At 43.2% G+C, this 24,475-nt stretch overlaps 3 protein-coding genes across 16 annotated transcripts; 2 read left to right on the forward strand and 1 right to left on the reverse strand.

Moving 5' to 3' along the window:
- Positions 1–3,066: 3,066 nt before the first annotated feature.
- sgk2b (serum/glucocorticoid regulated kinase 2b) lies at positions 3,067–6,744 on the forward strand. Of its 2 annotated transcripts, none has more exons than XM_034610597.1 (12): positions 3,067–3,289; positions 3,604–3,679; positions 3,782–3,829; positions 3,950–3,979; positions 4,507–4,564; positions 4,656–4,739; positions 4,835–4,966; positions 5,232–5,344; positions 5,576–5,795; positions 5,888–6,043; positions 6,125–6,214; positions 6,300–6,744. In XM_034610597.1, the coding sequence occupies exons 1-12, from the start codon at positions 3,223–3,225 to the stop codon at positions 6,459–6,461; spliced, it is 1,236 nt and encodes a 411-aa protein (XP_034466488.1). In that variant the 5' UTR covers positions 3,067–3,222; the 3' UTR covers positions 6,462–6,744. The 2 variants fall into 2 exon arrangements, with proteins under 2 accessions (XP_034466488.1, XP_034466487.1); XM_034610596.1 differs by having other exon boundaries at positions 3,120–3,289; positions 3,782–3,848; positions 3,954–3,979.
- A 2,372-nt stretch (positions 6,745–9,116) lies between these two features.
- LOC117776566 (transmembrane protein 244-like) lies at positions 9,117–12,370 on the reverse strand. The gene is made up of 6 exons (XM_034610606.1): positions 11,742–12,370; positions 11,315–11,400; positions 10,022–10,095; positions 9,806–9,931; positions 9,673–9,717; positions 9,117–9,578 (listed from the first exon to the last, which is right to left on the reverse strand). Exons 1-6 carry the CDS (start codon positions 11,772–11,774, stop codon positions 9,484–9,486), a joined length of 459 nt encoding a protein of 152 aa, XP_034466497.1. The 5' UTR covers positions 11,775–12,370; the 3' UTR covers positions 9,117–9,483.
- A 321-nt stretch (positions 12,371–12,691) lies between these two features.
- On the forward strand, positions 12,692–24,471 carry l3mbtl1b (L3MBTL histone methyl-lysine binding protein 1b). Of its 13 annotated transcripts, none has more exons than XM_034610568.1 (22): positions 12,692–13,030; positions 14,496–14,631; positions 15,171–15,366; positions 15,487–15,685; positions 16,211–16,340; positions 16,530–16,581; positions 17,092–17,189; positions 17,290–17,394; positions 17,521–17,656; positions 17,779–17,870; positions 17,967–18,118; positions 18,872–18,975; positions 19,317–19,402; positions 19,509–19,619; positions 19,714–19,828; positions 20,049–20,151; positions 21,244–21,438; positions 21,591–21,692; positions 21,785–21,849; positions 21,944–22,116; positions 22,353–22,415; positions 23,013–23,863. In XM_034610568.1, exons 2-22 carry the CDS (start codon positions 14,521–14,523, stop codon positions 23,139–23,141), a joined length of 2,517 nt encoding a protein of 838 aa, XP_034466459.1. In that variant the 5' UTR covers positions 12,692–13,030; positions 14,496–14,520; the 3' UTR covers positions 23,142–23,863. The 13 variants fall into 13 exon arrangements, with proteins under 13 accessions (XP_034466459.1, XP_034466462.1, XP_034466464.1 ...); XM_034610571.1 differs by having other exon boundaries at positions 12,694–13,030; positions 17,095–17,189; positions 23,013–24,471; XM_034610573.1 differs by lacking the exon at positions 12,692–13,030 and adding an exon at positions 13,033–13,131 and having other exon boundaries at positions 17,095–17,189; positions 23,013–24,471.
- The last annotated feature ends 4 nt before the right edge of the window (positions 24,472–24,475 follow it).

Here is a 24,475-nt window from a genome sequence, read left to right on the forward strand (position 1 = left end):
AACTTGTTGACCACCTGCTGTGTCAGACAGACTCAGGACAGCTCCTCTTTCTATTTCCACTTATTATATAATCACCTGTTGATACTGAGCCGTTCTTATGTAATTCAGTCCCCCCCGCCAGAGAGTCTTGGCTTTTACAATGTCGCAGAATAACAGGAGCGTATGAACTGCTGTGATATAAAACAACGAGCCCCCTATAGCTGCATGGGAACTGCTGCAGGAGTGTGCTCATGTATCACAAGCATAAAACTGGGTCTGCGCTGGAGTGGACAGGCCGTGCCGATTCTCAGGCGTGTGCAGCAGCCACATGAGACAGGAGGACAGATGTATGGAGTTGTCATATGCCGGTATGCTGTCACGAATTGACACATGTCGTTTAGTTTCCATTACCCAGTAACTACCCTTAGGTTCAAGATGAATGTGTGTGTTGCAAAACCCTTCAGTAAAAGTGATACTGACTCTCTATGTGAGCTGGTGTGTGAGTGAAAAAGTGACATGAACCAGTCTCTTGATATACATACATGACACATGGGGTAACACACATATGCACACATCTCCTCAGTACCTGTGCCACCATATGTCTTGCCACCCAGTCACAGACTTACTGGTGGTATGCCGGCCTCCCTCAAACCACCAGTGACTGGAATATGTGAGGAGAAACCCATACCCGTAATATAGAGGCCTACAGAAACAGGCAAATAGAAATAAAGAAGGGTGTGTTTTCAAAGTCATAAAAATAAGTTCCCTCTAGAAGTAAGTTAAGTGGGTTACTATGTCGATGGGACACGAGCACCGTCAGCTCATCACGAGTGCCTGCTTCTGCTTTTTCGCAGAGGGAGCATGAGCTGGCTATGCTCCCTTCACGTGCCAGCAACTTGCCGTGCATTCAAGGGACCCAACACCTATCGCCCTCCATTTATCTCCTTTGACTGCAAAATAGTGACACATAATAGCCCAACTCATTTTGCAGGCGTCTCACAGCCCATTTTGCCTTTCAAGCTCTGGCCTGCTCACAGACCACTACTTCAGTGGTTCATGTCTGTGGGGTAGAAGTGGATTTCTTTCTGTCTTAAGTATATAATTATATATTTTTTTCTCAATAATTGAACAATATCTACTGACAATAAGAAGTAAATAGATTAATTGTAAATAATAAAGAGAAAAAAGACCATGCTTTGGGTGGGTGAGTGATTGCTGTGTGTGTGAGTGTGATGGGGTGAACCAGGGTGATTCCAACCTTTAGGTTGGGATACAAAGTATGTCACCCCTGCAGCACTGTGTGAGGGTTAATAAGATGTAATGCATGGATTTATCAATGTATAATGCAAAATTTACTCATGCTTCATATATGAGCAATAACCCATTCCTTAGAGCTGCTTCTTGGTTGCCAGATTGTGGAAAATCCTCCTCTTTTTCTCTTAAAGACCCTTCTAATGGACTGTTTGATCACTTGTGATAAAGGGCTGCAGGACATCTGAACCAGAATTTTTAACTGCATTTACAACTGCAGACATGATGGACTGTATAACGCTTTATCAATAACATTAATGGCAGGTCACTTTTGCTATTGATCTGAAATTGTAAACCCAAAGACCTTGTATTGATGTATTATTAATATTTATGACTGCAAACCCGATGAGGTATTAGAAAGTGTGAAATCCTCATAAATGGTTTATCAACATTTATAATGGCATCGTCACAGACAAGAAACACAGCTCTTAACAACAACATTACACAAACACTGTTCGGTTTTGCACACGTATCACATATCAACAACTCGTCCAACTCAAGATTATAAAGCCTCCTGTTGTACGTATTAATTAGTATTGTTCAAAAAGATTTTGGTCCAGATATCATGCAGCCCTCTCTCCAGAGGACAAGGAGTGAAACAGTCCATTAGACGTTTCTCACTGATGAAAAGAGCTGCCTTTACTAAAGATAAATGTAGCTACTGTTATTTCTTTGCTAGACACAAAATATTATTATACAAATGAGCTTCAATAGAAGCTACAGTAGATCAAGGATTTGTCCATTAGGAGATCTCAAAAGTGCCTAAATTCTTTTTTCCATGTTCCACTGACTCAAGCGCCAAAACAAGGAGCCACATAAAATAATATTCAAGTGCCAGTGGTTCTCAATCTTGGATTCTGAGAAAATAGTTAATGATAATAATAACTTTATTAGTAAAGCGCTTATCTAAACAAGGTTACTGAGTGCTTCACAAAATACATGGCAATAAAAAACTAAAGAATATAAATAAAAGGGAATTTTTAAGCACCAAGTCATATCATATTAAGGTTGAGACCAACAAGAGACTGGATCCTTGCTCTTATTTGAGATTTTCCACATCCATGGTAAATCAAAAGTTGATTTTAATGGCTTATAATTGATCTATAAAGCATAGACAAATAGTTTGTTACAGCTTTTAAACAATTTATTAAGTATTCCCTATCAGAAAGTATGTCACATTTCCAAATAAATGTTCCATTAGATGAGGTTTGCTAGTGCTATATATTTTGGACCACAGAGTATAAAGAGGAACGACATGACAGCTTCCTCAAAAGGGAAGCCAAATTGTCTCGATCTCTGGCTGCAGATAGGGTCATAAATCCTGCCTCCTCCATGTTAGCAAAAGGGACATGGACCAGATAAAAAAGTCAAAGACGACGACAAAAATTGTTTATTTTTTGTCCAAGGTGGTTTCTGTGCTCTAAGTACTTCTAATCACACTGATGTTTTGTCGAAATGCTAATTTTTCCTTTTTAAAAAATTTCGATTTTGACTATAAAGAATTAGTAAATGATTTATAAACCATTAACTAAGCGATTACATAGGCTACAACTGTTTAAACGTTTGTAAATTCTGCCCAATAAGACAGTAGCCTATTCGACATTTCGTTAGTTCTGCTTCAGAGCTTCCTGGTTCTCCTCCCGTAGAGACACACTCGGGAGTAGGAATGACTGAGGCAGATTCTGAGCCAGATGCTGACACGGACTTCTGCTCGGGTATAAGCGCGCACATCTCAGTCGTGACTTCTCCGAGGCGACTCGAACGCCCCGCACCCTGCGTATCGTCTTACGTCAGCTGTGTGTGAGCGCGCGCCGGTGACGGAGCGGGTCACACGCTGAGCAGCTCTGCCGCGAGTCGCCGCGTCTCCATTGACGACCAACTTTCTCTCCTCTTTTCAGTCTTTATCAAACATCCCGGACTCTTTTCATCAGGATGACGGTGACTCCGGAGCGGCCGATGACTCACGCCAAGATGACGCGGCTTGTGTCGTTTTTGTCAGGTGAGCGTCAACTGTAACCTGCGTTTTTAAAAACATGTTTTTGTTTGTTTTATTCTTTTAACTTTGGATTAACAGCAAATTGATCACATACAGACACATACAGAAAACAACTAACAGTTCATTTTCTCCTACAAGTGACAGAATTGTAAATTTGTGATAAGAAATACTATATGAAAGTGCTTTTATTAAGTTTTAATACTAATAAAGTCAAAAAAGAATGTTTTAATGATTACATAACTTTTTGTTAAAGCGTGTCAGTGCAGCTGACCTGCTGTCCCCCTGTCTGTCCCCCTGTCCCCCTGTCTGTCTCACAGCTCTGCTCAAAGGCAAGAAAGTGGCCTTCAGTGACTTCTTACACAAACTTGTCTCCAGTCAACAACTCTGCCAACAGTGAGTTTGAGAGTTTGAAGAAATGCACGTGTTATAATTCCTGTTTTGTTGTTCAATTGCATGAAAACAACTGTCCTGTTTTTCTCGTGTCTTTAATTGAAGGTTGGACACCCAGAAAATCCTGCGGCCACCGAGGAGGTTGAGAAAGGAGGTCAAGAAAAGCCCAGCGGTGAGCACAGAGAGGAGGACTTTAAAATACTGAGTGTTGACAGGACATGAAACTGAATCTGACCTCCTGACCCTCCCTGTCCCTCTGTGTCTTCTCTCTCCGCAGAGCTCAGTGGACACAGACACCTCTCAGTAAGTTCTTTTTGCCCTCTGATGACCCTGTAACCCTGTAACCAGGGTATAAACAGGGTATAATTTGTTTCTGCTGAATGTGTCAATAACTCGTAATGTTTCAATAAGCAGTCACAAAACATAAAGGAAATCTAGATATTTTTTGCCACTTGCAGTTGGTATAACGATTGATAAATTATTTTGACTTGATGTGACCCAAAAAAGAGTAAATGATCCCGTAACTTTTGCTCTCTCAGTTTCAGATTGTTCTTCTTGAATTATTCTTACAGATTTATTATTATTCAGTCGTTCTGATAATAGAAGATAGAGAAATGTTAATCAACTTGGGCCTAAGATGGAAATGAGTTAAAGCAAAAGCTTTAGGGGTCTCAAACCCAGCTGGGGAACCACTGGACAAAGTATTCAGTTCTGTGCACTAGCAATAAATAGTTTATTATCTAAAATCTAAGTGATTAGGGATTTACAGATTATGCCTTATTTTGTAGTTCTGTCTAAATCTGACTGTTTTCTGTCGCTGTATCAAACAGGACGAAGCCGTCAGACTTTGACTACCTCAAAGTTATCGGCGGAGGAAGCTTTGGAAAGGTGGGCATTTTCTATTCTTGTTTTTTTGTGTTATGTTTTTTCTCCAGAGATGGTGCAGGGACATGACATGTCATATTTCAAATGTTTACAGGTGCTGCTTGCAAGACACAGAGAACAAGGGGGCTACTATGCTGTGAAAGTGCTGCAGAAAAAGATGATCGTCAAGAGGAGCGAGGTGATCAATCGATCAGTCTGTCTGTCTGTCTGTCTTTCTGTCTGTCCGCTGTCCTACCTGTCCGTCTGCTCACTGTGTCCCTCTGGTCTCTGCAGCAGAGGCATGTGATGGTTGAGAGGAGCGTACTGCTGAAGGGGCTGCAACATCCGTTCCTAGTGGGACTCCACTTCTCTTTCCAGACGCCGAAGATGCTCTACTTCGTCCTGGACTATGTCAATGGGGGGGAGGTATGAGTGCGAAAACAAACTCTCTCTGTCATTGGTGTGACGGCTGAAAACTGTAGTAACAATAGTAACTCTCACTTTGCCCATAGCTATCAGTGTTTATGGACATGAAAATCAGAGTTGAAGTAATCTATATAAATCATGTGGATAAAACCAACGTAATTTGCTACATATTTTAAGTTTGCTGATATAACTTAGAATTTTGACAGTCAGTCTTAGTGTCACTTATGAAATCTGTGTATTTGAACGCTCGTCTGTTTGTCCCCAGCTTTTTTACCACCTCCAGAGAGAGGGCTCATTTCCCGAAGCCAGATCTGCTTTCTACGCTGCAGAGATGGCCATGGCGCTCGGCTACCTCCACTCTCTTGACATCGTTTACAGGTACCTACACACACACACACGCACACACACACACACACGCACACGCACACACACACGCGCACACGCACACGCACACACAGGTCCCCACCACAGTCTTCCAGCAGCACGTCAAAAACTAAAAAAGAGAAAAGAAGCAAATGTAAAATGAGAGAAAAATATAAGAAAATCAATAGCAAGAAAATGCTAATGTAAAGAAAAGTAAACCAACACTTCCATCTGTTTGTCTGCCAGAGACCTTAAACCAGAGAACATCCTGCTGGACAGCGGGGGTCATGTGATGCTGACTGACTTTGGGCTGTGTAAAGAAGGCGTGGCCGTAGGTGGGATTATGCACACGTTCTGTGGGACTCCAGAGTACATCGCTCCGGAGGTGCTACAGGGCTGCCCCTACAGTCCAGCAGTGGACTGGTGGGGACTCGGCACTGTGCTTTTTGAGATGCTCTATGGACTGGTAAGTAAAAGTGAAACAATATCTTTCCTCTTCATCATCTTTCTTATCTTTCCTCAGCATCTTCACCTCACTCTCCCTGTTCTGCCTCTCAGCCTCCATTCTACAGCCGCAGCAAAGCAGAGATGTTCGAGAACAAACTCTACGCTCCTCTGCAGCTGGGGAGCGGGGTGTCTCAGGCGGCCCGCTCACTGTTAGAGGGCTTGCTGGACAGGGACTTCACCAAACGCACGGGGGCGAGCTGTGACCTCGTAAGTGCACCCCTTGAAAAAGAGAAAACAAACTGTGACACAAGCACAAGCACAGAGGATCTAATGTTGATGTGTTTGCAGGAGGAGCTGCAGGAACATCCTTTCTTTGCCTCCATCGACTGGGACGACCTCCTGGCCAGGAAAGTGGAACCTCCCTTCATCCCTAACGTGGTACGAGTGATTCAGAAATGAGTGGAGGGCACTATTGTTTCTAATGAATGCAGCGTACCTGAGTGTGTGTTTGTGTTTGCTCCAGTGTGGACCCTGTGATATCAGCCACATCGACCCCGAGTTCACGCTACAACCCGTCCCGGCCTCCGTGAATGAGCGCTGCCAGGCGAGCGGTGCCAGCGAGGCCTTCCCAGGATTCTCCTTCATGAATCCAGTGGAGTACATGACACCACAGCCTGTTTCATAACCACAACGACTCCTCCGGGGGCACATTTGTTCAAATATGTTTTTTTTTTTTACATCATAAATTATGTAATCCAGGCTATTTTTAAACACATTCTTACACTAATACAGCAACAGTATGTTTCACTGCTTCCACTTAACTAAATGATATCTTTGCATATTTTATTACAGTAATTTTAACTGTATTGTCATTATCATAAGAAATAGGCTGGTCACTATTTCACGAGTCCTCGCTACTTCAATGTTTAAGGGGCATGGAACAATAAACACAAAGCAGTTTCATTGTTCAACACTTGACATTTAAGTCTGTGAATCACAACATATATTGCAACATTCCCATTCAGCTTCTACATTCACAGTTTACAAAGGTAAAATACTTCACAGGTCGCATTTAAATCCTGCATAGTGACAAAGGGATTGTGCATCAGAAGCAAAATACAGAAAACATCTCCTTGTGGCATTTACATGACAACCCTTAAACACACTTTGGACCCAGCTCTGACTTAAGCCATTTTCAGACATACAGTGCCTTGCATAAGTATTCACCCCCCTTGGACTTTTTCCCATTATGTACTGTTACTAACTGGAATTCAAATAGACTTAAATAAACTTTTTCCCGTTTGATCAACAAAACATGTATAGTACTTTGGAGGTGCAAAATAAATTTTATTGTGACACAAACAATAATGAGAACAAAAAAGTTGACATCTGTTGGGTGCATAAGTATTCACCCCCCTGTGTCAATACTTGGTAGAACCCCCTTTCGCTGCAATTACAGCTGCAAGTCTTTTGGGGTATGTCTCTACCAGCTTTGCACATCTAGAGATGGAAAGGTTTGTCCATTCTTCTTGGCAAAAAAGATGAAGCTCAGTCAGATTGGATGGAGACCGTCTGTGAACCGCAATCTTCAAGTCTTGCCATAGATTCTCTATTGGATTGAGGTCTGGGCTTTGACTGGGCCATTTTAAGACATTAACATTCTTTAATCCAAACCATTCCTTTGTAGCTCTGGCTGTATGTTTAGGGTAATTGTCCTGCGGGAAGATGAACCTCCGCCCCAGTCTCAAGTCTTTTGCAGACTGCATCAGATTTTCTTCAAGGATTTCCCTGTATTTGGCTCCATCCATCTTTCCCTCTATTCTGACCAGTTTCCCTGTACCTGCTGAAGAGAAGCATCCCCACAGCATGATGCTACCACCACCATATTTCACTGTTGGGATGGTGTGCTCAGGGTGATGGGCAGTGTTGGGTTTTCGCCACACATAGCGTTTTGCATTGAGGCCAAAAAGTTCAATTTTGGTCTCATCTGACCAGAGCACCTTCTTCCACATGTTTGCTGTGTCTCCCACATGGCTTCTGGCAAACTCCAAACGGGATTTTTTATGGATCCCTTTCAACAATGGCTTTCTTCTTGCCCCTCTTCCATAAAGGCCAGATTTGTGGAGTAGACGACTAATAGTTGTCCTGTGGACAGATTCTCCCACCTCAGCTGTGGATCTCTGCAACTCCTCCAGAGTAACCATGGGCCTCCTGGTTGCTTCTCTGATTAATTTTCTCCTTGTCCGACTCTTCAGTTTGGGTGGACGGCCTCCTCTTGGTAGGTTTGCGGTTGTGCCATATTCTTTCCATTTTCTTATGATGGATTTTATGGTGCTCAGAGAGATGTTCAAAGCTCTGGATATTTTTTTATAACCTAACCCTGCTTCATATTTCTCCACAACTTTATCCCTGACCTGTTTGGTGAGCTCCTTGGTCTTCATGATGCTGTTTGTTCAGTAATGATCTCCAACAAACTCTGAGTCCGTCACAGAACAGGTGTATTTATACTGAGATTAAATTGCAGACAGGTGGACCCTATTTACTAATTATGTGACTTGCAAATGTGACTTGTGAATGCAATTGGTCGCACCAGATCTTTGTTAGGGGTTTCACAGTAAAGGGGGTGAATACATATGCACTCAACACTTTTCAGATTTTTATTTGTAAATAATTGTGAAATCCATGTAATATTTCCCCCCACTTCCAAATGATGCACTATTTTGTGTTGGTCCATTACATAAACTCACGATGAAATAAATTTTAATCTGTGGTTATACCATGACAAAATGTAGAAAAGTCCAAAGGGGGTGAATACTTATGCAAGGCACTGTATGTCAATGTCAACTGTATTTATATAACCCATTTAAAACTTTGGTTGACCAAAGTGCCTTACAAAGTAAAAGGTACAACAAGAAAACAGCAATACGCAGTATATCATAATAGTAATGATTGGGATAAAAACGTTCTCAACTCAAAAGGAAGGACAAAGAGAAGAGATGTGTCTTTAACAAAGATTTGGGGGCAGATCTAACATGGAGTGGTAAACTGTTCCACAAGTTTAGGGCGGTTACTGCAAAGGCTCGGTCGCCTCTGGTTACGAGTCTTGTTTTAGGCACGTCCAGGAGCAGCTGAGTGGCTGAGCTCAGCTCTCCAGCTGGAGTGTGAACATGAAGAATTGTCCGGGTCAGACGTGTTCACATCAACATTCAGGTGGAGGGTGAAGCCTGGGTAGAGCAGGCGGGAGGCAGGACACAATGTAGTCTCTCTGTTGTGTTCTGTTACAGCAAAAGCTCAAAAGTCAAAATCTTTTACATCCTGAGATATTTGTATTCTTTTTTGTTGCAGCCATTACCTCACCCACTCGCTTGCTGTGAATTTTCCAGACATTTTACTGCTGAGTTCTCTTTGGCTCACTCTGACCTCTTTCAGACATTTTACTAGCTGGCAGGAAAATGTCCAGACTTCAGTTAGTGTCTGAAAGCAGCCTCAATACGTGAAGGTGAGTTTTTTTCTAGAAAAGAGCAAAGGTAACAGACAAAGCCGAACACTGTGGATAATCTGACTGGTGTCTCAAGACGAGAGCTTCCGGTCTGATCCCTTCTTCTCCACTTTACTAGTGTGTTAATAAAACTGTTGGAAGTTAATCAATCAATAAATAAACTTAAATAACTTTTAAAGAATAAATAAATAAAAAAATACATTAGCAGTTAGTAGATGCTGAAGGAGGAGTAGCTCTGGTCGCTCTGGCAGGTGAAATAAGCAATCAGCTGACCGTTGCATATCATCAGAAACAAGCCGCTACCTACAGAACAGCAGAAAAGGTGAAGAGCATTAAAGTGAGCCGAGCTTACAAAGTCAGACGCAATGAGTTCCAGATAGAGTCTAATTTAATTTACCTAAAGCCAGCCACCACTGCCACACCATGGGGAACTCCAACATCACTGCAACATGGAAACAAAACATGCAGTTTCACAACACGTTTGGTAATTTGTGTGAGTAACCTGGCTGGATCGTTATGTTTGTCCTCACCAAGGCTGGTGATCGCAACATGCAGAAGTGTGACGGTGAGGGCGTAGTCCCACACCCGCCTCCTCACCACCGCGGCAAACAGGAGGCCACTGCAGAAGTAGGTGAGCTCCAAGGACAGGAGGTTCACTGAGGGAGACCAACGCAGCGAGAAAATGCATCATCTGTTCAAAGTTCACACTCGTCGTTCATTGTGTCGCCTGCATTAGCTGCGCTCACCCAGGTATTTGGAGTTGGATTCAGTGGGTTCGGTCTTAAAGTCAAATGGGATCAGTCCGTCGAAGTGATCCAGCCTAAATGAAGAGGAATCACTGTAATTGGTGCAGATTGGTCAAGTGATGAAAGTGCAATAAGTGTTGATGTGCCTCAGCCCTTCAGGTAAAGAGATAAGGTCACAGGATGTGGACAAACTAACGTAAAAACTCATGAAAGAGACATTTTAATTTGAGATAAACCTCCCTCCATCATGCACAAGAGCTGTTTTTATGTGCTTTGCGTCAGGTCATACTCCTGCAATGATGGCTCCATGGCCAGATTAACCTGGCAATTTGGCCCTTAGACAAAAATGAGACGCTAGGGTCCTATTGACCCCCAGTTCCTGCTGCTCTGTGTGCACTGCTGTCACCTATCACCTCCAAATACCCATTAAGTACAAACTGCACTTTATACATGACCTTGTTTGTGTGTGTTATTATTTCTAAACACATTTTATTTAAGAATATTTACGACATGAATTAAATTAAATAAAGTTTATAGAAGAACCCTGTGTCACAATGAGTTAAAGATGCATGAGACTATAATTTTTTTTATTCATGTTGTTTGGATGTACATATTCCACAATTTGGAATCTGCAAATTTGCCGTTGATGTGTTATCTTATTTGATAACACTTTATTGTACAGACACGGCAGCTTCCTGTAGCTTCTTTGAAAGGAACAGATATGTAACTGTAAATGTATCTGACAGTTCCTGGAAATTACTGTAATTAGATAATAAAGATAAGGCAGATGGGTGCACGGCTCAATTGTTACACTTGTACAAATTAATTCCACTAAATTACTAGTGTGACCCAGATATTCATTCAATATTTCTACTAGATTACATTTTACAGTAGTCTTTCTAAACTCGACACAAAGTATTAATATTGTTTATTATTTTCTACTATATCTAATAAATTACACAGATCTTTCCAGGTCATTCCAATAGAATGATTAGAAAATAGTAGAACCTGCAAAATAAAGTGGTAATGCTCCTTATAACTGTTGTGTTAACTGTTGAAACTACATGACGATGCCTTATATGCCATCATATAGTTGTGTGGTATGGAAACTAATAACCAAGTATGAGGATAAGCATTATGATCCGTTATTAGCCACACCCTGGTGATTATGGGGGAGAGAGAGGGGATGGTGGTGGAGATGTGTGTCTATGAGTGTGTGTGTGTGGGGGGCAGCTTTCATAAGTGCATTTTGCGTGGTGCGTGCGTGTGCGCATGCGTGTGAGGGATTCAAACCTGAAGGCACCGAAGCACACGCTGGCGATCATGTAGAAAAGAGAGTAAAATATGAGCAGACACAGCAGCAGGTTGAGGAGCACGGTCTGTGGGATGGACACACACACACAGACAGGGGAGGAGACATGATTTCACAACAACACACTGTTTTATAATCTGTCAACAATGCAACACACACACACACACACACACACACACACACACACACAACACGAGCAAACACCTGGAGCTGTGTGAGCAAGCAGACACACGCCACCACTCTTTAACTGCTGCAGAACCTGACCTGCTGCACACTTTGATTATTGATAACTGATGAATAATCGATGCATGTCACAATAAAACGCACAGAACAGCAGCCTCTGCACCATCGATCTCCTCACAGCCACCGCGACGCTCCGCACAGACGCGTCGCCTCGTCCCTTCTTACCTTCGAGTCGACCGCTTTGCCTTTGAATGCCATCTCATGCTTGTATATAGGCCCGAACAAAAAATAATGCGGGGCTGCTGCGGGATGCGCGACCCCGTTAATCCCGCGACTCACCGGACCTCGCGCGCCATCTAGCGGCGAACGCACGGCGCAGGCACGAAAGCGGCGCCTCTGCGTCCACAGCCCCGAGTCTGAACTCGTTTCACCTCGTATCACTGGAATCAAACACTGTCCCCTGCGTGTGTGCCCCAAGTGATCGCAGAGTCATGCATGCTACCGCAAACAAATTAATTAATGAATAAAATAAAAAAACACGCATAGGGTGCCGTCTATTTCCTGGAGATTTTCGTGCGAAAACGGCGAGATGTGCGAAACGTCCGTCAGCGGAGAGCCGCCCTGTGGTGGGAGGGATTGAACACTGCTGCAGGTTAGCTGGAGACAATCGTTTGGGTTGAACAGGAGTGTGTGTGTGTGTGTGTGTGTTTTGACACAACAAACACACGCAACCAAACACACACAAGTAACGATCAGTCCACAGTGGTGACTTCAAATCGTGAAAACACGTCCCCGAAGTCCCACATGTCTTTGTGCGCAGGAGCTGAGGATTCCTGCCAGAATAAAAAAAAAAACATGTCTCCACGTTATATCACCCTGGCTGTTTTTGTTCATTACAGAGCAGAAGAAGATGCACATGTGGTGTTTGTTCTCCCCGATTCCACTCAACGCTGCTTGTTTCCCTTTGTTATCGCATCATCTCGCACACATGGATGCGTGTTAGCGGTAGAATGTACAATTTGGCTGAAGATGTCACTTGAGGTGATTGTGACAGGGCTGATCTTATTTAATCCAGCTCTCAGCTCCGGTGTGAACGGACCGATCGCAGCCTGAGCTCGGGAGGTGGAGGTTGGGGGCTTTGAGCGCGGGGGGGGGGAAACAGCCGGTTTCCAGCCCGCAGATGAGGCGGCCGCTCCCGGACGTTAATGGGAGAACACTGCGGTCGGTCCCTTGCGCTCCGCCGGTCCACACACACTTCTTAACAGGGGAGGAGGGGGGGAGACTTGTGCGTGCACCGGGTGAAACATGAGCCCGGGTGTGAGTACTGGTTGTATCGGCATGCGAAGTGACTTTTAGTTTTTTTATTCGGGGGCCGTGTTGCGGCTGCTCACGCGCCTGGTATCGAGCCCAGATACAGAACTTTTCCGAGCCCCAAAGTTGTCAGGCAGCGCATCTTGCACGCATGCGCACATCCGTCCTCTGCTGCTCTAAATAAGAGTTAAAACAGAAACGAGGTGAGTTCCACATTTTTTTAAACAACACCGCAGCTAAACACATTTCATTCCCACGAGCCGAGGCGACATTTGAAAAGCCGACATTCGTGCTCCTCCGCGGGGTCAGTTCACAATTATTTCCTCTGTGATTTAAAAACGGCGAGAATAAATCGTTTTTGTTTTTTTTCCCCCAAGTTTCTATTGAAGAAATTAAATGAAGCAACAATGGAGACAGGAGCGTCGTGTTGTTGTGAGTGTTCGTGTTGCTGCGTGAAATTATTCGCGTTGGGTAAAATGCGTTTTCCTGCTGTTATTATCCGGGGAAACTTATTTATTACAGATTGTCCCTAGCTGGCTGCATCCAGTCACAATGCTACGGAGGCTAGCCGCGGAGCTAACCCCCCTCCGTACGTTCAGCTGGGCGGAGTGGAGCTAGCTGCCTGTTAGCTTCATGTCAGCGGTAGCTAGCAACCTGGGCTGACATTCCGTGACAAGGGGAAAGTGAAGAAAATCGCCGGAGCGAAGGAAAACACCAAGTCGGGAAATTACACCGCAAACATCGGCTCCTGTTCGACGCGTAGCGGCTCCGCGCGGTTTGTTTAAATGGGTAACTTGAGTAATTTACATAGTTTAAACGTGTTGGTGGCCTCTTCCTATGCTCCGCCATTTTGTATAAGACGAATGCTAATCATGGGCGCTCTTCCATACACTTTATTTATGGGCAGAATAAAACTGGGCTGCGAGGAGCGGAGTCAAACTTCGCCCAGACGCAGTGGCCCGGCCTGTTGTTTACTTTGCACATGGTTATGGCCGCGGTGCGAGCACCAAATCATCCCTTAATTCATTGTTGATCCTGCGTCAACACTAAAACGTTATATCGCAATATTAGTCGGATTAAAACGTGTTTAAGTTTGGCCGCTCGGCGGAGCAAACAGTGTTCTCCTCAAATGTGATAAACAAGCGATCGCGTCGTTTGTTTATTAGCAGGCAAACGGCGGATTTGAGGAGATACTGATAAAACAAGAAAAAGATGAACTTGTGTGGTTAACTTAAAGTTGAGGCGTCTCTTCTCGCCTCTGACAGTGATCGTGGTGGAGGTTCGGTCTAACGAGGCCGGTTGTGCGCGTATCCGCCCGCGTGTTGACCAGCAAAACATTATTATTATTGACTGTTTTGTCTGAAATCGAAGTGCATGGTGTCTCCTGCGAGCCGGCGCACAGTCGCCATCTAGCGGTGATGCGGCGCGGTGCTGTGTACAAGTGCAGGTAGACACTGTGTGTGTGGTGGTGGAGCTCGACGCAGGTATCGTGATGATCACACACAGGCAACACAACAGATACAGACCGAATGGACAAAAAAACAAAAGCGTGATTAGATCTGGCCCCTGAAGCTGTCTCATCCATCTCTTTTGTATATTTTGCACATCTGTAATGTATAATGTTGATGTATGACAGTGTTTTAAAATCTGGCTTTTCTGTTTTTGCAGATCAGGGGTTATTAGAGGAGTGGGAATGACCGACACTCCACCCAGCGATGGCCCCTCCCAGGGTGCGGAGTTCGACATGATGGGTGCTCTGGACTGGAAGGACGGTATCGCCACTCTCCCAGGAAGTGACATCAGGGTATATGAGAGACATGTGTTTTTGTTCACGTCCAGAATTCGTCATTCACTGTTTAAGTGTTTGTGTATATTTCACTGATTACACACAGATTTGTCTTTGTGGTTTCCTTAAGTGTTTCCGTGTGAAGGGAGAACATCTTGCTTGAAACAAGGGCTGGGCGATTTGGACTAAAATTATATCACATAAAAAAAATTAGATGACTCTGTATCGAAAATTTTCACAGTAAGTTATTTTTTATAAGTTTAAAGACTGATTTGTGCTCCTGAGTGAAGGTTGTGGTATTAAACTCTTCCTTATGGACAGAGAATGCAGTAGATCAATTATTTCTTACTTGAAACGAAGACCACATCTGCAAGTATCATAGACAAAAACAAATTGTTTAAAAAAAGAATAAGAACAAATGCCAATGTTAGGGAGTGTGACGATTGCTTTGGTTGTCATTTGGAGAAAAGCTGAATGAATTTACCACCTCGGCTTAACAATGTCCTTGTAGAAACCCTGATAAGCATATCTGCTTTTCTTTTCTTTGTGCCTTTCAGTTCCGCATGACGGAGTTTGGGACTCTTGAGATTGTCACAGACCCAGAGGTCAAAGGGCAAGAGGCAGAGCCTAAACGGGGAACCTTGGACCCAGCTCCGACTCACACTCCCACCCCTCCTCCAGAGGGCCAATCACAGACCAGCAAAGCCAAAGTTCCAGCCAATCAGAGTCAGCCAGGATCGTCTCAAGCTAAAGGTACGACAGCACCTGTTTAACCCCTTTATCATTGTTTTTATATAGAGTTGCAGTATTCTTTTTATTGCTCTACTCATATTTTTTATGATAAAACCTCTTTTTCTCCTTCCCTATCATCAGCTACTGGTCCTGTGCTTCTGTCCCTAGCGGAGGGCCCCAGTGTGGAGGATGGTCCCAGTGTTGAAGTTGGCTCCAGTGCTAACATGGGCCCAAATGGGGAGCTGTTAAGGTGCCGGGCCTGTGGCGGTCGTGTTTCTCGGGATGCCCTCTTTCAGGGAAGGTTCTGTAGCTCCATTTGTGCACAGCCTTCCAGCGGCAGGTGAACTCACACAGCTTGTTTTCTCTAATGCACAGGTTTTCAAAATGTGAGTCTGTGGGCCACCCCTTTGACAAAACTTAAAAAAGGGCCCTCTCACCACATTGTAGTTCACTTGCTTAGCTTCACTCAATTTCACTCAGGAATTGAGCAAAGATAGTCTAATATTGCTGTTCTACATAACTTCAGGCTGCTTTAAATACATAAAGAAAAAACATTTATTTAATAAGTTTTGATTCAGGGAAATCAAAACAATAAAAAATTCCTGAAATGAATCTCTGAACCATCCCTTTAACTAAATCACACACATTTCGGTAGTTCTACATTATCTCCTCTTTTATAGTTAATGTAATTTTTGTATTTCCATTCACTTGAGTGTCCCATGTACTGCAGCTGTTTGAAGGAGAACCCTGGGGAGGCCTGCCTCCCACTTTGAAAACTTCTGCTCCAACTCCTCCTTGTTGTCCTACAGATTGTTTGGGTTTGTTATTTTCTCTTGGGTCAAATCTTTCTTCTTTTTTTTTTAAGATCATCTCCAGGGGAAGCACGGGAGAGTCAGACAGTTGAAGGTGAGAGGCTCGGTAAACGTGTGCGCAAAAAGAGGAAGATCTACATGGACTCCGGTGACGAAGAGGAAGACAACCAAGAGGAACCAGAGGTCAGGAGGATACTCTTAAGCATTTGTCGCTAGTGTTGTTTTCTTCCATAACTACTGGCAAATTAAAATATTATCTTCTGTAAATTTTCAATTCTTCTCCTTGAAGAGTTGAGAGAACACACAGGAAACCTGAGAAAAAAAATTGATGGTTCTGAGTTTTGATATTTTTCTTTCTTTTCTCCTTTGTAGGAAAAAGCCAAGACTACCAAAGGCAGGAGAGGCTCAAAAATTGCAAAACTGGGTATGTTAGACTACTGCCTGGAGAAAATGTTTTTCTTGTCTCCAGGTCTCTACATCCTATTAAAATATAAATTCAAGGCTGTAAATGGTCAATGTAAAGCACTATTCCTCAAATTCAGTTTTCAAAACGTTGCAGTTTTTCTGGTGAGAAATTAAGTCAAATTTGTAGAGTTTCCTCTTATGTATCACCAGTAGCTTTTATTTTTTAATATTTTTTTCTGTTTGGAATTTAAAATGTCTTAACTTGGATTGAACCTTTTGTCTGTAAATTTGACAGTTGACAAGAAGGAATTAGGACTGAGATATATTGAGGTTCTACATCTTTATATTTTGTGCATTTTCTTATGTACATGAAATTCATAGTTATACCATCACTTATACATATTCTACATATCATACAGCTTCTCTGGTGAACTTTCCTGCCATGTAAACTCGGCTGATTTGAAAAGAAAAATCCTTTAAACTGAATGGGGAGTTTTATTGTGTATCCTGAATGTTTTTCATGCCCCTGTAGGGACTGCCCCTCCCAATAAGAAGCGGGCCTGGAGCTGGCCTGCTTACATTGAAGAGGAGAAGGCCGTCGCTGCTCCTGTTAAACTATTCAAAGAGGTATAATCCCGTTATTTTTAGTTTGACTAGATGATGTTTTTTGTTTTACTGGTGTCTGTTAAACTGAATTGTGCTGTGATGTACATTTTATCTCTCGCAGCATCAGTCGTTTCCTCAAAGCAGGAACAGTTTTAAGGTGGGGATGAAGCTTGAGGGACTGGACCCGTCACACCCATCTCTGTTCTGTGTGCTCACTGTTGCAGAGGTACGAGTGCTAATGGTGGTTTATGGCTTTGGTTTAGCCGAATATTGGGAATTTCTTAATATCTGTTCATAATTTTGAATGTCACAGTTGTTATTCATCCAAGCACGGTGTCTCTTTCCCTCTCAGATCCAAGGATACAGGGTAAGGCTTCACTTTGATGGCTACCCAGAATGCTATGACTTCTGGGCCAACGCTGACTCGTGGGATATGAAACCAGCGGGCTGGTGTGAGAAGAACGGACACAAGTTGTTGTTGCCGAAAGGTAGACACAAAAATGCTCACAACACACTGCCTTTTCACAGTCTCACAAATGAACAAAAAAGTGGAAATGAAACATTTTTATAAATATAAGTTGCAAACATCATGACACAGTTTGTGTTGTAGGTTGTAAGGATGGAGAGTTTAATTGGAGCATGTATGTGAAGAACTGCAGAGGGCAACTGGCACCGAAACACCTTTTCAAGAGCCTCAACACAGTGAGCATAAACCACACAACCACACTCTCTGACGCCACCTGACAGCTTTGTGTATTCACAGACTAAATGTGAGTTTTACATTTATTTTCCTTTCAGTCTGTGACTCCGTCTGGATTCAGAGCCGGGATGAAGCTGGAGGCGATTGACAGGAAGAATCCCTCGTTGATCTGTGTAGCAACCATCGCTGCTGTTGTCGACAACCGCCTGCTCATTCATTTTGACAACTGGGATGACACCTATGATTACTGGTGAGAGCCTGGCTTGACACTGAAAAAACGGGGATGATCCAAAGATATTCGCTAGTCCACCTAGGGCTCTACTGTAGATTGAAATCAAGTGAAATCACTAGAGCTGCTTTCAGGGAGGCACTGAACCCCGGATAATCTCCTAAAATTATTTGAAGGGGCTGTATGCGAGAACACAAATGGTCGAGTCAGTGACTCCAGACTATTTCAGGAGACTTCTCTTGGAGAATGTCCAAATGAACCGGTGTGAAATTTGTCACCACCACCAAGATTCACCACGAGTGACGGATGCAAAATTGGAAAATAAGATGAGGAAGAGAAGCCATTCAAAAGACTCCAACGAAGATGTCAACTTGGAAAGACAACGAGATTCAAGAGCTTTTGGTGAAAAGGGCCGGTGTTGATGTGCTGCAAACAAAAACTTGTGATCTCTGCATTGGAATTGATTCGTTACATCCTGTCTCCTGCGCCACCCTTCGCCCGAATGCTTTTTTTCCTGTTGTTGTGAACGTGTCTGACCAGAGAGGGTCCTGCTGCATTCTTCATATGTTAAATGCAAACTCAGGAGAAAGTCCAGAGCCTTGTCTGGACTTTTTTCGTCTACATAGCTTCTAAATTATGCTAATGTAGTGTGCATATGAAAAGGTTCACAAAATGATTGCGATATGGTTTAATAAGTTTTGCAAATGGATCAGATCCACATCAACAGACACACGTTTTATCTGTATGTTCACCTGCGTGTTGTGTTGTGTTAAGGTGCGATGCGAGCAGTCCGTACATCCATCCTGTTGGGTACTGTGAAGAGGCCCAGCTAACTCTGACCACCCCAGCTGGTAAGACACAGACCAAGACACATGTGGGTCAGTATAATCTACTTTCATATACGGTAGGGCCGGACTAATATAGGATCTAACATTAGCTAATTAACAGTTTGACTCTACTAATAAAGCTGAAAGTATTTAACACTTTTCTGGTATATTTATTTACTACTGTAAGAATGAATGACTTGACTCTTTTTAATATCAAATATTCAGGGTAATTTTAAATTGCCTTAATGGTGAAATGCATGCTGCTGTCATTTCCTGCAGATGCAAAGCTTGTCTCTGCTTTTTGATCTGTAATACTATAATGGTGTCTGTGTAAATGTTGGTCTCTCGTCAGTGACTGATGGATCTAATGAGAATGTATTTCACTTTCTTAGAATATAAACAACCTAAGAGTTTTTCATGGGAGAAGTACCTGGAAGAGACGGGAACACAGGCGGCTCCTGCTCGGGCTTTCAAACCGGTACAGTTTATAAGCACAAATACATAAAGAGAAGATTTATACTCCTGTATGTACAGTAGCAGCCTGTATGAAACAGTGTTTTTATTATGATGCTCTGTATTTGCAGCGACCTCCTCATGGCTTCCAGTTCGGGATGAAAGTGGAAGCTGTCGATAAGAGGAATCCAATGCTCATCCGTGTTACAACTATAGCAGACACAGAGGACCATCGACTGAAGGTGCGACATCTTCTCCTCATCAAGATGCTCTTTGATTCAACTCTGTGCTCAGCTTATGTCTAATTTTCTGTCCACTCCCCCTTTTCTCATCTAGATTCATTTTGATGGCTGGAGTTCAGAGTACGACTACTGGGTGGAGACGGACTGCCCCGATCTGCACCCTGTAGGGTGGTGTCAGAAAACTGGACACCCACTACAGTACCCTAATGGTGAGACACACTGAAGCTCCCCCTGTCTCTCTGCTCTGCCTGCTATTCAATCAGAGGGATCGTAAAATTGTAATTTCAACAGATGAGTCAGCAGTTAGCAGTCAGAAGAGTTCGCCTCTTCCTTCATTTAACTTCTGGATTTTGTGGTGGGAGGAATCTGTAATGAATCCAAAGTGTGTGTGTGTGTGTGTGTGTGTGTGTGTGTGTGTGTGTATTTCAGGCTCCAATGATAATATAGTGACTGCCCCAGGACAAGGATGTCCTACCCCAGGATGCAACGGGGTTGGCCACATCAGAGGACCTCGCTATGGGACCCACTACACGTTAGTAGCACATACTCAGTTTTATGCTTTCACAGGCGACATCCACATATGTTCTCTTTTGAAAATGTGTCCACTCTGCTACAGATACATACTACTCTGGAGTTTTAGAATTGCTAAAATTGAGAAGTTTGGAAATGCGGCTGGTCGCAAAAAACTGCGGGGCAGCGTTTAGTGTGGACGGACAGATACAAACTGCTTGCTGATTGGGTCCTTTTGGTCACGATATAGTCCTTGGCGATTCGTCAGGCTCCTATCATATGATTCCTTTCCAGAAGAAAATAACCGCCCTCATAACTGTGTAGAACGCAACATTGACAATCAATTTCAAGTGTTGCTGACCCTGTTGTCTACGCTAACAGCTGCCGTGAAGTTAAATTCTGCATTCGCAATGATACAACTGCTTACATGGATAGGACACAAGCTATTACTCAAGTAATATGTGTCAATTCCCATGTCCAGCGTGACGTGAATGCCTTTTTGTTTACACCGGCACGCACATGTCCAGTGTTTGAGTGGTCATGTGACATGCATTTGGACAGGATTGGATTAAAACAGATACAGAGCCAAAACGCTCTTGTGAACAGAAATTGTCTGTGTTTGACAAAACATCGTAGTAGGGATGTATCCTCCGTGTCTGTTTTCTTCTTTTCTTACTCTGTTAATAAATGTAATTTAAATGCTCTAGTGTTGTCTCTAAAATCCAAATCTTCCACATTTAATTTCAATATTTAAAACAAATCTTATCACTGTTTCTCTCACACTGCTCAAGGAGTTATTTCACATTGGGAAAATTTCATGTATTCATATTTTATCTTTGTTTGGAGCCTGTGCTTTCAGTAAGTGCAGGAGTAGAAGAAATGGTTTCAGTGATCATAAATGTCGTTTTTGCTTGTGTGGGTTGCTGCCAGCATAAATGTGTTGCTTGTGTTTGTGTGTGTGTGGGAGGTTCGAGTCTTTAAGGTGATCTTTTTAGCTGCATTTCCTTCCTAATTGTTGTAACCTGTTTAATGATCTCATTCACAGTTATAAAATGAGTGTTTCTGGCAGTAATGTGCCTGGGTAAAGTTTGTGTGTGTTCTCGTGTGTGCGCAGCCAGGTGAGCTGTCCCTATTCTGAGATGAATATGAACAAGGAGGGCTTGCTGCCAGACCGTCTCAGCGGAGAGCGACCCCTCGCCCTCAGTGGACCTCATCCTCGCGGGCGACGCCCCGATCCTCACCCCAACACTACGACGCAGACCTCTTGTACGCCTGAGCCGCCCGAAGGAGCTGAGGACTCCCAGAACAGGTCTGCTGCTGAACACGCACAAGGACGACACTTTACACCGCACGAACACACTGTGAAAGCCACTTACACTCTCAGGAGCTCTCCAATCAGTGTTTTGAATGCAATTCTATCCAGTGGTCGGCTCTTGAGATGTGGGTAATCTGTGTTGCTAGGAAACCCGGGACAGTGGAAGCTGAGCGTGTAGGGCGCAGCAACCAGCCTGAGCCACCAGGTGGAGCCAGCGATCAGAGCCACAATGGAACAAGACCTAAACGGTAGCAGTTGTGACACCCGCTGCAGTTCAGTACAGAGGATGTTCCTGTGCCTCAACATTTAACTTGTTACTGTACATTGTTGTCTTCCTCAGAACTGCCCCAATTCCCAAATACCTGAAAATGCACTATGTTAAAGAGGAGGTCAGCGACAGTAAAGGTGTGTGTGTGCTTGTGAATTTATGTAAAATGAGATGAAAAAACGTAAATCACCCCCTCATCCCCACTGACTGCTGTCTCCTCCTCCTCCTCAGCCTCTCCAGATGCCATCTCTCTCCAGCAGGCCCTCCACGAGTCTGTGTTCTCCCCCGGCATCTCTGCCTCCCCCCCTCACCGGGTGGCTCTCTGCTGGGACAAACACTGCCAGCTGCTGCCCGAGGTCCTGGGGCTGACTGCCAAGAGAGTGGCCACTTGGAGCGCCGAGGAGGTCAGACGTGCTCACTCACTCACACATAGCGTCAACACATGAAAAGCAGACGATGTCCTCATTCCCCGACTAAACATGAAGGCATCGAGTTGTTCAGAGAAAGAAAATGAATTAACAGTCAGCCTGAGATTCATGTTAGCCACTTAAGATAGATAAACATTTACTGATTAAAATATCATGTGTTTGGCTCCTTGTTTGTAACTGTTCGCTGAATATTGTCTCTTTTTGTTGATCAGGTGGCCAGTTTTGTCAAAGGACTCCCTGGATGTAAAGAACATGCTGCTACCTTTAAAACAGAGGTGAGAACTGACAAACTCTATGATCATTTTTTTAAACCTACTTAATTATTTGTTTATATTGTAGATTTAGATTCATATCTTTTATAGTTTGAATGCTAATAAACAATTAATGTCAAAAATTCACAGTAAAAAACACACAATTACGCCCTCATGATGATTTCAATTGTTTAAGTTTTTCATTAATGCCAAAGAATTGTAAAAAATTGTTATACCCCCATGCACTCCCATGCTATCTTAATTTGTTTTTTATTTCAACATATTTTTGTATGATTATTAAGTATCATTAGTGTGCAACTATGTTTTATTGAAAGGGGGCATACAGTGTTTGTGACTGTTAATGAGCAGCATGATTATTTCAGGAGTTGGTAGAGACCAAAAAACTGAGCTAAAAGAGAATGAATATTTGTTTTTTAGAGAAACACAACTCACCAATAAGAAGCTGTGTGTTGCCTTGCAACCACTGGATGTGTAAATAATAGATTAACTGCTGTGGCAATGTGTGATGAAGATAAAGAATAGAAATCAGCTGCTTCAGTTAAAAGAAGATTAGTCTCAAAAAAGGGAAATGAAATTGAATCCTTTTTTTTGGACCCTTAGCAAATAGATGGCGAGGCGTTCCTGCTACTCACCCAAGCGGACATCGTCAAGATCCTGTCAATCAAGTTAGGACCCGCCCTGAAGATCTACAACTCCATCCTCATGTTGAAGAACGCCGACGAAGAGTGAGACCGGGCTCTGTGAGGATTCGCTTCCTCATTTCCAGGTTCCTCAGCTCCAGTCTCCTCAACAAACACTCGGCTGAAGAGATTTGAGATTGATTTCACGATTGCTGCATTGATGCAGCTACAGAAACGAAAAAGAAAAGAAAGCCATCATCTTTAAAAACGTCCATCTAACCCCCCCCCACCCCTGCCCATCTCCTCTCTCTGCGAGGGGCACTGGTCGACCCTGAGGGAAGATACCATGAGGAGTCCACTTATATTGTGTTTGTTTACCTACCAAATCATATAAAAAAAAAAAAAAACTACAGCACCTTTAAGGCTTCTTAATATTGTACAGTTTAATGACTTGGATTTAGTGTCTCGATTCTGTTGCATTTCTTGTTTTATTTGAATGGTATTGAAATGGTGCTTGAGCTCGGAGCAGATTGAACAAGCGTGTTTGTGGTCTGTTGCTTTTTACATGGCAACGGAAATGCGTGTTTTTTTTTTTGTTTTTTTTTTAAAGCTGCAAAATACAATCGTGGGGTGCCGAGGTTTTTAAATGTGAAACCCAGTGGAGCAGAAGCACTATGTAGTTCAGCCTTTCTCCTCTAGATGGAGAAAGTGAGCCACTCCACAGGCCCAGAGGCAAGAGAGTTGGGTTAATTTGGAGTTGGCTGAAGCTAAGGTTGAATGGGAGGGGGGGGTTTGTGTGTGTGTGTGTGTGTGTGTGTTTGTGTGTGTTTGTGTGTGTGTGTGTGTGTGTTGCTTCTCTGTTGTGACGAGCAGGGCTAAGGGCTAATTGTTAATTCAAGGAGACTTGCAGTCTGTTGAGGTGGAGTGAAACAATGAACCAGCTTGTGTTTGTTTGTCTGTTTTATTTTTGGGAATGGCACATGAAACTGAATGTTTAGAAAACACACACATCTATTAGTTGTTTTGTTGATAATGATCATCTTGTTTGGTTCAAATAACCTCTTGTCATTCACGTTGTAAAAAGTATATAGCTACAAAAGAGACCGTCTTTGCTTCGTACAAGAGTTTACTCCTGCTTGGTTATGCAAAACCTTGACATCTGTCTCCAGGGAAGGACATTGTGACAGTGGACTGAAGAGACAAGCCTCGATTCCTACATAGATTTTGGGAAGACAAAAAAAGGAAACATTGCCGGGGTCTTTGTAAATGAGCGTGCACTTCAGCCAGTTGGAATGTGTACATCAGCAACTGTTTATATGCAAACAGCTTTTATTTATGTATTCTAATTTAAGGGGTAATGGTACGCTGGCTGCTCTGGAGGTAGATGTGGCTCTTCGACGGAATGTGTGAATGGATGAAAATAAATGAGATGCACACTGCCTG

Source organism: Hippoglossus hippoglossus, chromosome 16 (assembly GCF_009819705.1).
Source record: "Hippoglossus hippoglossus isolate fHipHip1 chromosome 16, fHipHip1.pri, whole genome shotgun sequence".
NCBI lineage: Eukaryota > Metazoa > Chordata > Actinopteri > Pleuronectiformes > Pleuronectidae > Hippoglossus > Hippoglossus hippoglossus.